Source organism: Sphaeroforma arctica (genome assembly GCF_001186125.1).
Source record: "Sphaeroforma arctica JP610 unplaced genomic scaffold supercont1.351, whole genome shotgun sequence".
Classification (NCBI taxonomy): domain Eukaryota; class Ichthyosporea; order Ichthyophonida; genus Sphaeroforma; species Sphaeroforma arctica.
Window position 1 is genome coordinate 1 of NW_014040207.1, and position 15,957 is coordinate 15,957.

Sequence of the window (15,957 nt, forward strand, 5' to 3'; positions counted from 1 at the left end):
GTGTGTGTGTGTGTGTGTGTGTTTGTGTGTGTGCATGCGTATTCGTGTTCGGAGAGGGGGGTTTCTTCAGTTGGTTGACATGGCAACGCAACACTACCAACAATCGTTTAGTGCAGTGAATGTTAGTTAACGCAATGTGTTGACTACGGTGTCTGAGCCGTTGCACCAGCCTTCTCGTTATCTTTGTGTTGTTTCTCATATTTTTGGACACCTATTTGTCCTCTATCAGAAATTCGTAGACAAGATCGTCAAGGAACAGGCGTGGGTGGAGCATCTGGTTGGTATGGCAACGCAGTACCATAGCAACGCTCTAAAGGTCAGCGATAGCGATGTGGTGCCTGCGGGATGGGAGGAGTGTGCGCTTTTGGCGGCAACTTGTCTCTTGTTTATCGCCACACGAGAAAGTTATTCTGCACAGCAGGCGGTTAAAGATTTAGGTATTGTGCCAGTGCGTGTGTTTGATGTATACGTATACATACATACGAGTATTTTTAAACAGTGTGTACACGCGTTTGATTTATACGTATCCGTGTATACGTGTATGTTTGTGTGTGCAGGCGGTTAAAGATCCCGATAATTTGACAGTACATGTTTTTGATGTATGCGTATTCGAATATACCTGAATATTTGTGTGTACCCGTGTTTGATATATACGTATCCGTGTATACGTATACGAATATACCTGTATGTTTGTGTGTACCCGTGTTTGATATATACGTATCCGTGTATACGTGTATGTTGGTGAGTACATGTATTTGATGTATACGTATTCGCATATACGAGTATGTCTGTTCTATATATATATATATGTGTGTGTGTGTGTGTGTATAACTCTATTATCTTGGCCACGCTACTTACACTTTCGCCCGCCTCCTTCGACATGTGCAGATTCTGGTGAAGATGGCGATGGCAGTATGTCCATCCAGACAGTGCGCAGTGACGCACACTTTCACTATGTTTTGGCGCAAGAGAACTCCCGCGAGTTGACAGCCTTGGTGAAACTCATGCAAGCGGTGGACCCCAACGATATCGTTTCCATGGCAACGGATGAGTCATCATCATCCTTCCCAGGAGCCAATCAGATATCCTTATTCGTTCCCAGCAGCCAGAACGGCGCCATGAACCGAGTCAACGGCCGCGTTACCATGGCAACGCCCAAACCGGTGGTGGAGTACTATTCGGACTTCAGTATTGTTATCATGCATGCGGTGTACTACGGTGTGTACGCCTACACGAGTGTGCACTGCAACACGGAAGTCAAACTGATCACCAATCTCTTGGACGGCCCGTGGAAGAGCCGTACGCTGCAGGTGTGTTACTTTATTTGTGAGATGCAGGTGTGTTACTGTACTTGTGAGGTGCAGGCGTTATACTGTACTTGTGAGGTGCAGGCGTGTTACTGTACTTGTGAGGTGCAGGTGTGTTACTGTACTTGTGAGATGCAGGTGTGTTGCTGTACTTGTGAGGTGCAGGTGTGTTACTGTACTTGTGAGGTGCAGGTGTGTTCTGTACTTGTGAGGTGCAGGTGTGTTACTGTACTTGTGAGTTGCAGGTGTGTTACTGTACTTGTGAGGTGCCACTTACTGGTGTCTGTGGAGGACACAGGTCATGGCTGAAGTTGTATAAGTAAACATGGATGTGTATATCATGTACATGCACATTTGTGTATATGTATGGCATAGATAGATGTATATATCATATACATGCTCATTTGTGTATATGTATGGCATAGATAGATGTGTATATCATATACATGCTCATTTGTGTATATGTATGGTATAGATAGATGTATATATCATATACATGCTCATTTGTGTATAAGTATGGCATAGATAGATGTATATATCATATACAGGCTCATTTGTGTATATGTATGGCATAGATAGATGTGTATATCATATACATGCTCATTTGTGTATATGTATGGCATAGATAGATGTATATATCATATACTGCTCATTTGTGTATATGTATGGCATAGATAGATGTATATATCATATACATGCGCATTTGTGTATGTGTATTTCATAGTTGTATATATTATGTACATGCACATTTGTGTATATGTATAATATATGTAGCAGAGGCTTCGGATGCCATGCACTTCCTTGTCACTGAGTCGTCCCTACAGACAGTGGGTGCTCGTGTGAGACTATACCTCTTGTGCTTTATATAATCCCTTGCTCATGTGTGTCTGGTGCGTGCGTGCGTGTGTGCGTGCATATCTCTCGTCACACACCTTATCTACATGTATATGTATGCACACTATCTATTTGCATGCAGAGTGTCTACTCGTTGTTCCTCGCAACAACCATGGAGAGGGGTCTGGTCGATGGCGACACAGTCCAGCACGACGAGTATCTGGCTAAAGCACTTCAGCACACAGTACCCGCTACAGATAGAGGTAAGCAACGCACACTACTACGACAGAGTCATGGTAGCCTTTAAATGATCGTGTATATATATATATATATATATACAAGTATACAATGCAGTATGCGGCAAGTGAATGCACATAAGTAATTTATAGATCTAAAGAGATCTACTAGCGAATGCATACGAGTATTTGATAGATCTAAAGAGATCTACTATCGAATGCATATGAGTAATTGATAGATCTAAAAAATGTCTACTAGTGAAGGCATACGAGTAATTGATAGATCATCTACTAGCGAGTCTATACGGGCAATTGATAGATCTAACGAGATCTACTAGCGCATGCATATGAATAATTGATAGATCTATAGATATCTACTAGCGTATGCTACTAGCGTATGCTACTAGCGCATGCATATGAATAATTGATAGATCTATATATATCTACTAGCGTATGCATATGAGTAATTGATAGATCTATAGAGATCTACTAGCGCATGCATATAAGTACTTGATAGATCTATAGGTATCTACTAGCGTATGCATATGAGTAATTGATAGATCTATAGAGATCTACTAGCGCATGCATATAAGTACTTGATAGATCTATAGATATCTACTAGCGTATGCATATGAGTAATTGATAGATCTATAGAGATCTACTAGCGCATGCATATAAGTACTTGATAGATCTATAGAAATCTATGTACGCGTGTGCGCAACACAGGTATGCCGCGAGCATCCACGAGTATTTCAGTCGTGTACTGCAGTATACTTCCAGAGCATGTGTCTAGCGTGCACACAGGAGTTCAGTTTACATGTGAGTGTGTGCACGCAGTTCATATGTGTGTGTGTGCACACAGTTTACATGTGATTGTGTGCACACAGTTCACATGTGACTGTGTGTGTGAACGACCGCACAAGTTAATACCTATCGCGAGGTACACACTGTTGCGTATCTCGTCAGTCTGCACGCATCAGGCAAGCTTCAGCTGAACAGATGTTGTGGCTGTGAGTGCACACAACCACACATGACAGAGACATGGATACACGCACGAATACCATATACCTGTCAACACTCATGCGCACAGAAAGGTTGGCATGATGATCCAAGCTATTGGGAAACGATATCTAGGTATTGCTATAGATGTACATAACATTCATCAGTGAACGATGCGTAAGTATTGCTGTTATGTATGGTAGAGATGGTAACGCGTATCTGTTTGTTACTATTACTAGCATCCACCCACACACACACTCACTCACATGCACTTACACTTACACTTACACTTGCCCTTGCACTTACACTTTCAAATACATATACGTATATACTTTCACTTACAAATACATATACACATACACTTGTACTTACACTTACACTGACACTGACACTTACACTTACACTTACACTTACATATACACTTATACTTACACTTACACTTACACTTACACTTAAAAATACATATACACATACACTGATACTTACACTTTCACTTTCACTTACAAATACTTATACTTACACTTACACTTATATAATTATACTTATACTTATACTTATACTTATACTTATACTTATACTTATACTTATACTTACATATACATATACACTTACACTCACACTCACACTTGCACTTACACTTATAAACACGCATACACAGCCCATGACACACTCTCCGTGCATCCCACGACCCTTCAACTCATGGGAGAGCACCAGTTGATTGGTGGCGATGGCAGTGACGGTGATGTGGGCCGAGAGAATGTGCTGCGCATTCTTCGTACGCGTGTGGTGACGTCTCTGTTCATCGAGGGCAGCGAGAATAGGGAGCTGTTCCTGAGGTGCTACGAGGAGATCATGGGCTGCGTGTACCTGATGAAGAAGTATGTGAGAGAGATGGAAGCACGTGTGTGTGGGTGTGGGTGTGGGTGTAGGCCTGGTTAGTAGGTGTCTGTCGCTTTCTTTGTCTCTGTGTTTGTGTCTGTGTTGTGTTTGTGTGTATGTGTACCTTGTACCTTGTCATAGTTCATGTGTGTTTATAGTTATTTTGGAACAAGTGTGCTTGTGTTTCCGTGGTTAGAGAGATGTATGGGGCTGCTGCTTCTATCTTTAGAGTAAAGAAATTGTCTGTTTATATTTAAGAATATATATATATATATATATATATGCTTTATATACCATCCGCTCCTGTCCTAACCCCCCCACCCTCCCACTCCTCCAGAGACGAGTGGCTGCGTAAGTCGCAGAGCATCACTGAGATGATTGTGCTGCGTGAGTTTGTTGATCTGTGGGGTGCGTTGTATAAGGATTGGCCTGAGGGTACCTTAGTGCTACTGAGGACCGAGTGCTTGGAGAGACTGTTGGCGTACGGCTTTGACGTCCCGGAGGAGGCACAGGACTTCAAGTATGTGGATAAAACATCAAACCCTAGAGCCCTAAAACCCATCGGTCTGTATGTATGAATGTATGTATGTATGTATATATATATATATATAAAATAATTATATATAGTTATATATATATGTGTGTGTGTATGTGCGTGTGCGTGTGCTCATGATGTCAATGTGTAGATATAATCGCATTTCATAGAGTACTACCACGGAGTACAAAACGTATATGTCACTGATAAACGTACTATTCTTCTGATGGCAACGCAATCCAGAGTGAAGTCTCCGCACTGCGTGGCCGTGTACGGATCCTTTATGTCAGATAGCCACATACACGCGAATACGTACCACGGAGTACAAAACGTACCCGTCCCTGCCATACCTACTCGTTTCCCTGTCCAGAACATCGCTAGACACCTATAAACGTACTCTCCTTCTCTGTCTGTGGCCTACAAAACGTACAGATTGAAGGCTCAACACTGTCTAGCCGTGTACGCGTCCTTCATTGGAATGTTGGGCAGTCTGTGTAACAGCAGCGAGTGCAGCGCACAGTTGACAGCCGCCATTAAGTACCGTGAAGATCGGTTGTCATGGAAACGCTTCAAGGAGTTCATTGACGACTACGTGAGAGATCTGGATCCCTCGAGAAGAGCGTATGCGAATGGGGGGCGTATACCAGCACCAGCAGCATCCATGGGTACTTACACCCAGGTATGAGCACATCACTATGTCCTTCAGACGTACGTATATGTATATGTATCTATATATATATTTATATATATATATATTGTCTGTGTCTGTGTTGTGTCTGTGACTGTGTCTGTGTCTGTGTGTGTGTATATATATATATATATACGGTGCATTGCATGATAACATGTACATATGCAAGTATAATAGTATATAGGTATAGTGCAGTATGGGCCACGTATGAGAACATACGCCCTCGAGAAGATTGTATGCCAATGGCGAGTGTATACCCGCACTAGGACCAAGAGCGTACGCAGGTGATTGGGTTACTAACGCAAGGGTACTACTCTGCTGTAGGGTGGTAATTATGGCAACTACGATACCAGCGGTAACCATGGCAACTACGATCCACATTGGAATGGCTCGCAAGGCGGCTACGCCCAAAATCTGCGCCCCACTTTTGGCAGCCAGGTGTGTATTCACATGGATAGAACAAGTGCGCACAAGTGTGTGTGTGTATACAATGTATATATGTACAAGGAAAGTGTGCACACAAGTGTGTGTGTATATACAATGTATGTATGTACGTAGAAAATGTGCACACAAGTGTGTGTGTGTGTACAATGTATGTATGTACATGGAAAATATGCACACAAGTGTGTGTATATACAATTTATGTATGTACATGCAAAATGTGCACCAAAGTGTATGTGTGTGTACAATCTATGTATGTACACAATATGTACATATTATGACGTACACAAATTATGCATATATCCCCTTATAATACCAGCATCTGTATATATGTGCATATGTATCCTGGTATTATCAGTATGTAATATACGTATCATAGTATTACATATCTGTATATTTTTATATGTATGCTTGTACTACCAGTATCTGTATATATGTGCATATATATACTTGTATCACCAATATACCTACATATGTATATACGTATATATATGTGTGTATAGGTATACGTATATATGTGTATATGTATCCGTTGTGTTACCGGTCGTTGTGAAGTGGTGTGTCTCGAATGTTGTGCATCCCATTACGTTCCCCTCTACAAACGCATTGTTGTGTTCTTGTTTCCGGTGCAAATCATCTGTTGCATTGCATGCATCTTCCATTCGTTAAAATATTCGCTACTCTATATAATTTTTAGAAGTACTTGCGTATACATTTGTACATGTATGTATCTATGTATATGTTTATGTCAATGTATGTGTGTATGTATACGTATATGTGTATATATATATAATAGAGAAGTCTCACTCTTTGTCCTATCTCAGGTGTCGTCTGATCGATGTCTGAGTGAGACCGCCTACCTACCATGCTAATATGATTACCGTTTAACACTCACTTCATCAGAGAGCTTTTGAAGGCAACGGCTTCGGACAGCAACAACACACATTACAAGACACTCACATGTATGAGCGCAGAGACAGTGCACGTAATATGGACACCGCAAACGACAAGGATGCGGAGACGGATCAAGACATGCGTATGTAGATACGTGCTCAGTCTTTGGGAGTGTGTGCTCGGGTGTATATATGTATGTGTGTATGTAGATACGTGCTTAGTCTGTGGGGGTGTGTGCTCACGTGTATGTATGTATTTGTGTATGTCGATACGTGCACAGTCTGTGGGGGTGTGTGCTCACGTGTATGTATGTATGTGTGTATGTCGATACGTGCAGTCTGTGGGAATGTGTGCTGCGGTGTATGTAGATATATGCACAGTCTTTGGGAGTGTATGCTGGGGTGTATGTATGTATGTGTGTATGTCGATACGTGAACAGTCTGTGGGAGTGTGTGCTCAGGTGTATGTATGTATGTGTGTAAGTAGATACGTGCACAGTCTGTGGGAGTGTGTGCTGGGGTGTGCGTATGTGTATGTTGGTGTATACGATGTTACTATCTCGGGAGCATTTCCACTCGCGTACTACACTCCCACGAGAATGTGTGCATGTATGGATCACTATTCACGCTATAGTGTATGTGTTTCTGTATCAGTCACATTATTGTGCATGTGTTTCTGTTTTAATCCAATTAATGTGCATGTGTTTCTGTATTAATCCCATTAATGTGCATGTGTTTCTGTATTAATCCCATTATTGTGCATTGTGTTTCTGTATTAATCCCATTAATGTGTATTTGTTTCTGTATTGATCCCATTATTGTACAAGTGTTCCTGTATTAATCCCATTAATGTGCATGCGTTTCTGTATTAATCCCATTAATGTGTATGTGTTTCTGTATTGCCATTAATGTGCATGTGTTTCTGTATTAATCCCATTAATGTGTTTTGTGTTTTTGTATTAGTCACATTAATGTGTCTGTGTTCCTGTGAAAATCCCATTGATGGGCATGTGTTTCTGTATTAATCCCATTAATGTGCATGTGTTTCTATATTAATCCTATTAAGGTGTATGTGTTTCTGTATTGATCCCATTAATGTGCATCTGTTTCTATACCACTTTCACTATAATATATGTGTTTCTATATCTCTCCCATCTATTTACACATCATAGACCTACCTAAAATATCCTCACAGATAAATCTCTCACCTAAAGTGTATTTTTGTTTCTATATCCGCACAGCACAAATCGATCCCACGGATGAAAAGGGCCTGCGACTGATTCTGAGGCTCATCAGACGAGCATGTAGATACCCAGGTATGACAGTCACGAGGACACTGTGTGATAATATATATGTAATATATGTACTATATAGTATATATTATATGTGACAGGCATGAGAACACTATGTGTGGTATCATATATGTAATATATGTACTATATAGTATATATTATATGTGACAGGCATGAGAACACTGTGTGTGATAATATATATGTAATATGTACTATATAGTATATATTATATGTGACAGGCATGAGAACATTATGTGTGATAACATTATGTGCGATATCATATATGTAATATATATAGGATATATTATATGCGACAGGCATGAGAACATTATGTGTGACATATTATATATGTAATATATGTACTATATAGTATTCATTACGTATATATTATGTGACATGTATGATATGCGTTTGTGTATTCATTACGTATACGCTTATGAATGAAGAAATGTATGAACTGCGTGTATGTTTTCATTGCGTATATGCATACAAACGAAGACATGCACGAAGTGCGTGTGTGTGTATATGCAATACGTTGTATCATACCCAATAGACACACTCCTAAATTAAAAATGCCGTATTCCGATTGGTCCATTTTAACCGCAGACTCCGACGCCGTTAAACACATCGCCTACAAATGGGAGCCAGTGGGGCAACTGTTCAAACTGCTGACGTGTCGCATTCCACTGACACTGCGTGCAGCTGTCATGCGCACAATCGCCGCATTCGCCATCACACCCGCTCACGCCTATGAACTGTGGAGTGTTATGGATGAACACAACCTGCGTGATGTGTATGTGTGTGTGTAAAGATTGTGCGTGTATGTGAAAGGATATTTAGTTATATATATATATATATTGTATGTATGTATGTATGTACGTATGTATGTATCCAACTACAACGTTCCGCATCTCTACACACATATCAGCACATAACTAGTGGGATGTATATATACACACAGCCTGCGATACAACTACAACTACACCATGCCGCATCTCCACATACACATTATGTCCTCAGACACTCTTCAAATTATCAACAGTAGTCCACTCCAATACCGCCCCTGCGCCCATGTTATCGCCTGTCAATGCACACTGTTCGCACTTAGGCTTCTAGGGTTTTACAAACCCTAAAACTCTAAAACCCTAGAACCCTAAGATAAAGTATACCATCCCGGCATTGCATTCCTGGAGCTACTCCGCATGCTCTCAAATGCCACAGATCCACATTCCATAATCACTGATCCAATCAAAAGAAAGTAAAAACTACAGTGTTCGTACGCGCATATTTCATTTTAAACCACTTCTGTTTGGTACTCCGTTCTTATCTTAAAAATACAACTTAGTACATTTGTTTCTCCGATCTTATCCTAACCCACCAGCGTATCTTTGATTCTCCGTTCTTCTTTTAACCCACCTGCGTATCTTTGATTCTCTGTTCTTCTTTTAACCCACCTGCGTATCTTTGATTCTCCGTTCTTCTTTGAACCCACGTACGTATGCGTATGTCTCCATCCTCCCGTTGTCCCAGCGTGCTTGTGGACAGGCAGGCGTTAGAAGCCAAGGATGGCGTCTACCCCCTCACCATCGCATTCCTGGAGCTACTCCACGTGCTCCTAAATGCCACAGATCATTTAAAACTGACCAATACGCTGGGGCTGCCTCGCCGCGTGCCGGGGCTGGCGGCGTATCTGCGGTTTGTGGTCGATGTGTTTGTCTTAGCACAGGACGCGGCCTTTGTGTATGAGAGCGAGCGCTGGAAGGTATGTGCTTCAACGTTAGAGGTACACTCGGACGTACATTATACGTATGTATATGTTGGAGTGTATGCATGTTTTTGTGAAGTGTGTGTATAATGATGTTCTTTCCTGTATCTGTGTGTATACTGGTAAGTGTGTGCATGTAGTTCTGAAGTGTGTGTATAATGATGTTCTTCTATGTGTCTGTATGTATGTTGGTAATTGTATGCATGCAGTTGTGAAGTGTGTGTATAATGATGTTCTTGTATGTGTCTGTATGTATGTTGGTAGTTGTGAAGTGTGTGTATAATGATGTTCTTGTATGTGTCTGTGTGTATGTTGGTAATTGTATGCATGTTTTTGTGAAGTGTGTGTATAATGATGTTCTTTTCTGTATCTGTATGTATGCATGCAGTTGTGAAGTGTGTGTATAGTGATGTTCTTGTATGTGTCTGTATGGATGTTGGTAGTTGTATGCATGTAGTTGTGAAGTGTATGTATAATGTTGGGTCTGTTTACGCATGTTGCTCACTAAGTTGTATCTGAGCATTGAGGTTGTATCTCCATACACTCACTCACTTTTACCTACATTTAAGACAGAACTTCTAAGTTGTATCTGAGCATTGACCATACCATGACTGAGGTTATATTTCCATACACTCCCACACTTTTATCTACAATGCACCATGACTGAGGTTGTACCTCCATACACTCTCACACTTTTACCTACCTCCAAGACAGGACACTGCTGTTTGTATCTGAGCACTGCCCAAATATATATATAGCCCTTGTAGCCGCCCGTATATACCCCTATCCTCCCGTAGGGTTTAGGGGTTGTTTTACTTGCCATCCCACACTATTCCTGACACCCGTATGCCTGCCTACAGGTGTTCAAGCTGTGTTCGGGCATCTTCGAGGTCGTCCTGACTCAGTACAAAATCAGCCCAGCGCACTTCTACGACCGCTACTACTCACCCGACAACGCCTACACCGACGACCCACTCCTCCCACTGACCACACAGCAGGACCTGCAACAGCAACAGCAAACAAGGTAGGTATACTGCGCATGTCTATACGCAAACCGCAAACCCGGTTGATGCATGGTTATAAAAACCCTACAGATCTGTATAGTGTGAGGGGGAAATAGCAGGTGGCGCGATGGAGGTCAATCTGTAGACGGTTCACTTTATGTACCCATATATATATATGTATATGTATATCAAACATACTTACCCATCACATATTCAAACGTCCACACATACTCTCTAAAACGTCTCCCCCTACATACCCACTGCCACCTCCCATCACAGGTCCGCCTTCTCTGACCCGGATTCGTCACTGTATCCCGACGGGAGCCTCTCTGCAGACAGTTCGCTAATTGCACCCACGCACGTGTGCCAGAGTGAGCGCGCCAACCGACCACCCGGCATGCAGTTGCTGACTGAGTTTTTGACGGGAAACAAGCAGCCGCTGGTGAAGGGTGTTCTGCGATTGTTGGAAAGGGGTGTTTCTGCGCTCACGAGGGCCAAGAATATGGCCAAACGCAATGCACAGTGCAAGAAGCTGCATGCACGGGCTGAGGTGGGTGGGTGGGTTTTTAGGGTTTATGGCATATGAATTGTTCTATGGTTATATATATATATATATATATATATATATAGGTTAGGTGCATATAGTATGTTTCTATGTTATATATATATATATATATATATATATATATATGTGTGTGTGTGTGTGTGTGGCATATACACTCTTCTATGGTTACATGTGTGTGTGTAGCTATATAGACCACACAAGTATGTGCGAATGAGGTTGTTACTATCCCTAAGATGTGTGTGAGACCGTCTGAATATCCACTTAGGAAACTTTAGATCAGTCTGATACATCCAGATGTATTGCGTTCAGCCCCTTTTTAACGCAGCAAAGTGTTTTGTATTCTTCGCCTCTAGTGCACACTGTGCGGATGAGTCACTCTTTAACGCACGCTCTCCCGCACAAGAAAAGATACTGGATTGACGTGTTTTGACCCGTTGAAATCTTATATAGGCTGTTTATCCTATTTTAACCCAGATATGTATCCGAAGTTCTCTGCGTCTGATCCATGCGGTGCTGGTTAGTCAGGCGGATTTCATACACTTCGCCATTAGCGCCGGTTCAAAGAATTGTCTGCCCACACTCGTACCTTTGGAGAAGCACGTGATCAGCGCTGACAAGCATCCCGTTATGGGCCACACCAATAGCGGTACGTATTCTGATTGCAGCGGTACGTTTTCCGATTGCAGTGGTACGTATTCCAATTGCATTGGTACGTATTGCAATTGCAGTGGTACGTATTCTGATTGCAGTGGTACGTAATCCGATTGCAATGGTACGTATTCCGATTGCAGTGGTACGTATTCCGATTGCAGTGGTACGTATTCCGATTGCAGTGGTACGTATTCCAAATGCAGTGGTACGTATTCTAATTGTAGTGGTACGCATTCCGATTGCAGTGGTACGTATTCCAATTGCAGTGGTACGGCTCATGCACATTGATACTATGATCGAGCCTTTCTTCGACAGTATATGTTCTTTTACGTTTATTCATCACGTATTGCGTTTCCACAACCCCTCGGAATCTGTTGGGCCGATTCTCTCAGTCATGCACTGTCGAAAGACTTAACGCATTGAAGGGAATGGATTCTCATACACTTTAAGTACTGCAAACGCGACCTCTTTGTCACTCCTCAGTTCACTTGACCGTTTGCGATTATTGGGCAATTTCAAAGCCACGCAATAACTCCACATATTCCGCATCAGTCAAACCTATAGTCTGTAGGTCTCATACATGCGTACTCGCCATATTACGTTTTCGCATTTCCCGTAGTGTACTGGTCTGGTATCTAATACGTATATTCCATAAACTCTGTCACAGTCAAAACCTTATCCTTTTGCTCACCAGAAATTTGCGTTTTTGAAATACGTACTGTACTGGTCTCATATCCATTACGTTTATCCCACATCCTCTGTCACAGTCAAAGCCATTGCACAGTTCGTGTCGTACGATTGCGCAGAAATCGCCTCTCTGTCGGTGCGTATCATGACTCTGCTCTCGCAGGCACTAGTATCAGGGCCCAAACTGGTAGGTGACAAGGAGAAGTGTATATGAATACATCCATATACATGTGTTCATATATTATTAATGTAGCTGAAGGCATTGAATATATGTAAATATACAGACATAGACCGGCACATATGTGTGTGTGTGTGTGTTTGCGTGTGTGTGTGTATTCAGGTCTTTTTACGTCTACATGCCGATACTACGTCATGGCGGTGAGGTTGGTGTGTTTCTTAAAATGAACTTGGGAGTGAGTTTTCCGAACTTTGTTGTGATTTACAAAGATCTGGTACTGTGAGTACGCTCATAACCTCTGCCTTGTCACGTGAAAATTGTTTGTTTTGGATTTATATGCCTCATATCTACATTAAATCTACCTGCGCCATCATACCTACATTAAATCTACCTGCGCCATCATACCGTACTGTTCCTACCGTTGCTTCTATGTGTTGATTACGTTTCATACCTACCACATCTCTACCGATTCCCCCGAAACTTCTACTTGTGAATATAAGACTCGTGTACAATGGCGCACGTATTGCATCTGCAGGTACCTTTAGTGCGTGATACTCAGATCAAAGCAGAGTCGTACGTGATGGGCCACGTCTCGTCAATCGATAGCGATCGGTATGGCATGCGATAGTTGTATTGTGAGTTTTCTGCGTATGGACATGTATATATGAAAGTATATGCATGTCTGTATGTATGCATGCATGGATGTATGTACGAATGTAAGTAAGTATGTATGTATGTATGTATGTATGTATGTATGTATGTATGCATGTATGCATGTGTGTTTGTATGTATGTATGTATATGTATATGGATTCATATATATATATATATATATATATATGTTTTTGTGTGTGTGTATTATACTAGGTACACGAATTCGATCATGCAGATTTTACACATCGAACGCCTTGCCTTTTCTCCCATTCCAAGCCCTTCGACGCTTCCTCTCTTGAACCCATAGTTCTATTTATATCCATACCTATCATTTGTTCTATTAATATCCATACCTACCATTTATTCTATTTATATCCCCGCCTAATTCTGATCCTATCTCGTTTTCAGACGCGACTTCATGATGGGCTATGTACAGCGTCTGGTGCAACGCGCACCACGTGTGCCCACACTCGACACAGCACACACCCGACACAGCGACAAATACACCCGCGACAACAGGCTCACACGCACTGGCACGGGATCAACTACACGCCCTGATGCGGCAAAGGTGTGTTGTGCTATATATATATATATATATATGTGTGTGTGTGTGTGTGTGCGTGTGTGTGTGTGTGTGCGTGTGCGTGTGAGTATATATATACCTGTATGTACCAGTTTGTTCTACATATGCATATCTGTGTGTATGAAGTTGTATAGCAAGTACCCGTGTGAGAACAGTCCTATCTAAAGTAGCAGCGGACTACGTGCACACACGCCAATACATCAAAGGTGTAGGTGTGCTGCATCTATGCCTCTGTGAATTAATAATACCTACATGAAGTAATAATATCTATGAGGTAGATGTACCTATATTGAATATATATATAGCTATATGAAGTAAACGTACCCATATTTAGTAGGCATACACCTATATGAAGTGAATGCACCTATATGAAGGAATAATGCTTATATGAAGTAAACATATCACCCACCCCTAATCCAATCACAACCCCCACCACCCGTAGAGGTGATGTGCCACTGTCTACCGCTAGCTAGCCTTGCTCACTCGGTTGTCCTAGTTTGTGGGGCCCAGTCCTAAATCACTCACCCCAGGACACCCGTGGGATTTAGGGCTTAAACCCCTAAACGACACACCCGAGAGGAACCATGACATCCCTTTATGCGCACGCATGTGTTATCAGAGCCACACACATACTTGCCAACTGACATGTGCTTATTGACTAAGATGCCGCACACATACACACACACGCTCACTCACTCTCACACACTCTCACACACTATGTAAAACACTGTCTATAGATATGTGACAAACTCTCTCTCTCTCACACTATATAAAACACTGTCTATAGATAAGTGACCAACACACTCACTCATTCTCACGCACTATATAAAACACTGTCTATAGGTAAGTGACCAACACACTCACTCACTCTCACACACTATATAGAACATGTCTATAGATAAGTGACAAACTCGCTCACTCACTCTCACACACTTTATAGCACACTGTCTATAAATAAATGACAACTGAGAGCAATGAGTTTACAGAGGTGGATTTAATAAGCATACACTATAAATCACATGGGTGGCGACACCTTTCCTGTGACTAACACTCTCACACACACACACGCACACACGCACTTCAGGATCAAAATTTGCCGCACACCCCCAGCCACGACATCCTGGAGGAGATAGTGCAGCTGCTAATCGTCAACCTCACCGACGTTCCCTTTCCCAACGTCGCTCACTACATCCTCGGATACGACCTCAACACACCCGAAACCACTGATTTGCGACGCGAACGGTCGTGTCTGTATCATATCCACGCCATGGTGCAAATGGGCGTGCACGAGCGGAGCGGGCGTTCCCATGGCAACGGGGGGGGTGGGGTAGGTAGGGATGGAGACCGGATGTATGAGGCGTATATGGGCACGCAGACACTCACCGGCACAGGGGCGAACGGTGGCAGAGGTCAGCGGATGGGCCGAGGAGAGGAAGGGGAGACACTGTTCCAGTTCAACCCCAAACTCAGCGAACTATGCTACCGCCTCATCTACCTACTGTGCACGCAGGTATATTATTACACCACACAGACGTAAACCCTACACCCTAAACCCTACTGTGCACGCAGGTATATAAGCAGACCACACAGACGTAAACCCTACACCCTAAACTTTGTCGTATATTCTGTGACACATGTCGTATACTCTCCTTCCTGTCGTATGCAGAGTAGGACATCTGTGGCCACTCTTCTTTTGTCGCATATTCTGTGTCACACGTCGTACACTCTCCTTCCTGTCGTATGCAGAGTAGGACATCTGTGGCCACT

General features: G+C 42.3%; 1 protein-coding gene across 1 annotated transcript; it reads left to right on the plus strand.

Annotated features, from left to right (window-relative positions):
* Window positions 1-226: 226 nt before the first annotated feature.
* SARC_05474 (hypothetical protein) lies at window positions 227-15,727 on the plus strand (the record flags this gene model as incomplete). The annotated part of the gene is made up of 18 exons (XM_014300659.1): window positions 227-437; window positions 889-1,310; window positions 2,284-2,404; window positions 4,035-4,254; window positions 4,593-4,775; window positions 5,223-5,469; window positions 5,803-5,916; window positions 6,823-6,955; window positions 8,054-8,128; window positions 8,711-8,897; window positions 9,635-9,866; window positions 10,730-10,893; window positions 11,153-11,423; window positions 11,913-12,084; window positions 12,857-12,963; window positions 13,490-13,566; window positions 14,016-14,175; window positions 15,275-15,727. The coding sequence occupies exons 1-18, from the start codon at window positions 284-286 to the stop codon at window positions 15,725-15,727; spliced, it is 3,492 nt and encodes a 1,163-aa protein (XP_014156134.1). The 5' UTR covers window positions 227-283.
* Window positions 15,728-15,957: the final 230 nt, after the last annotated feature.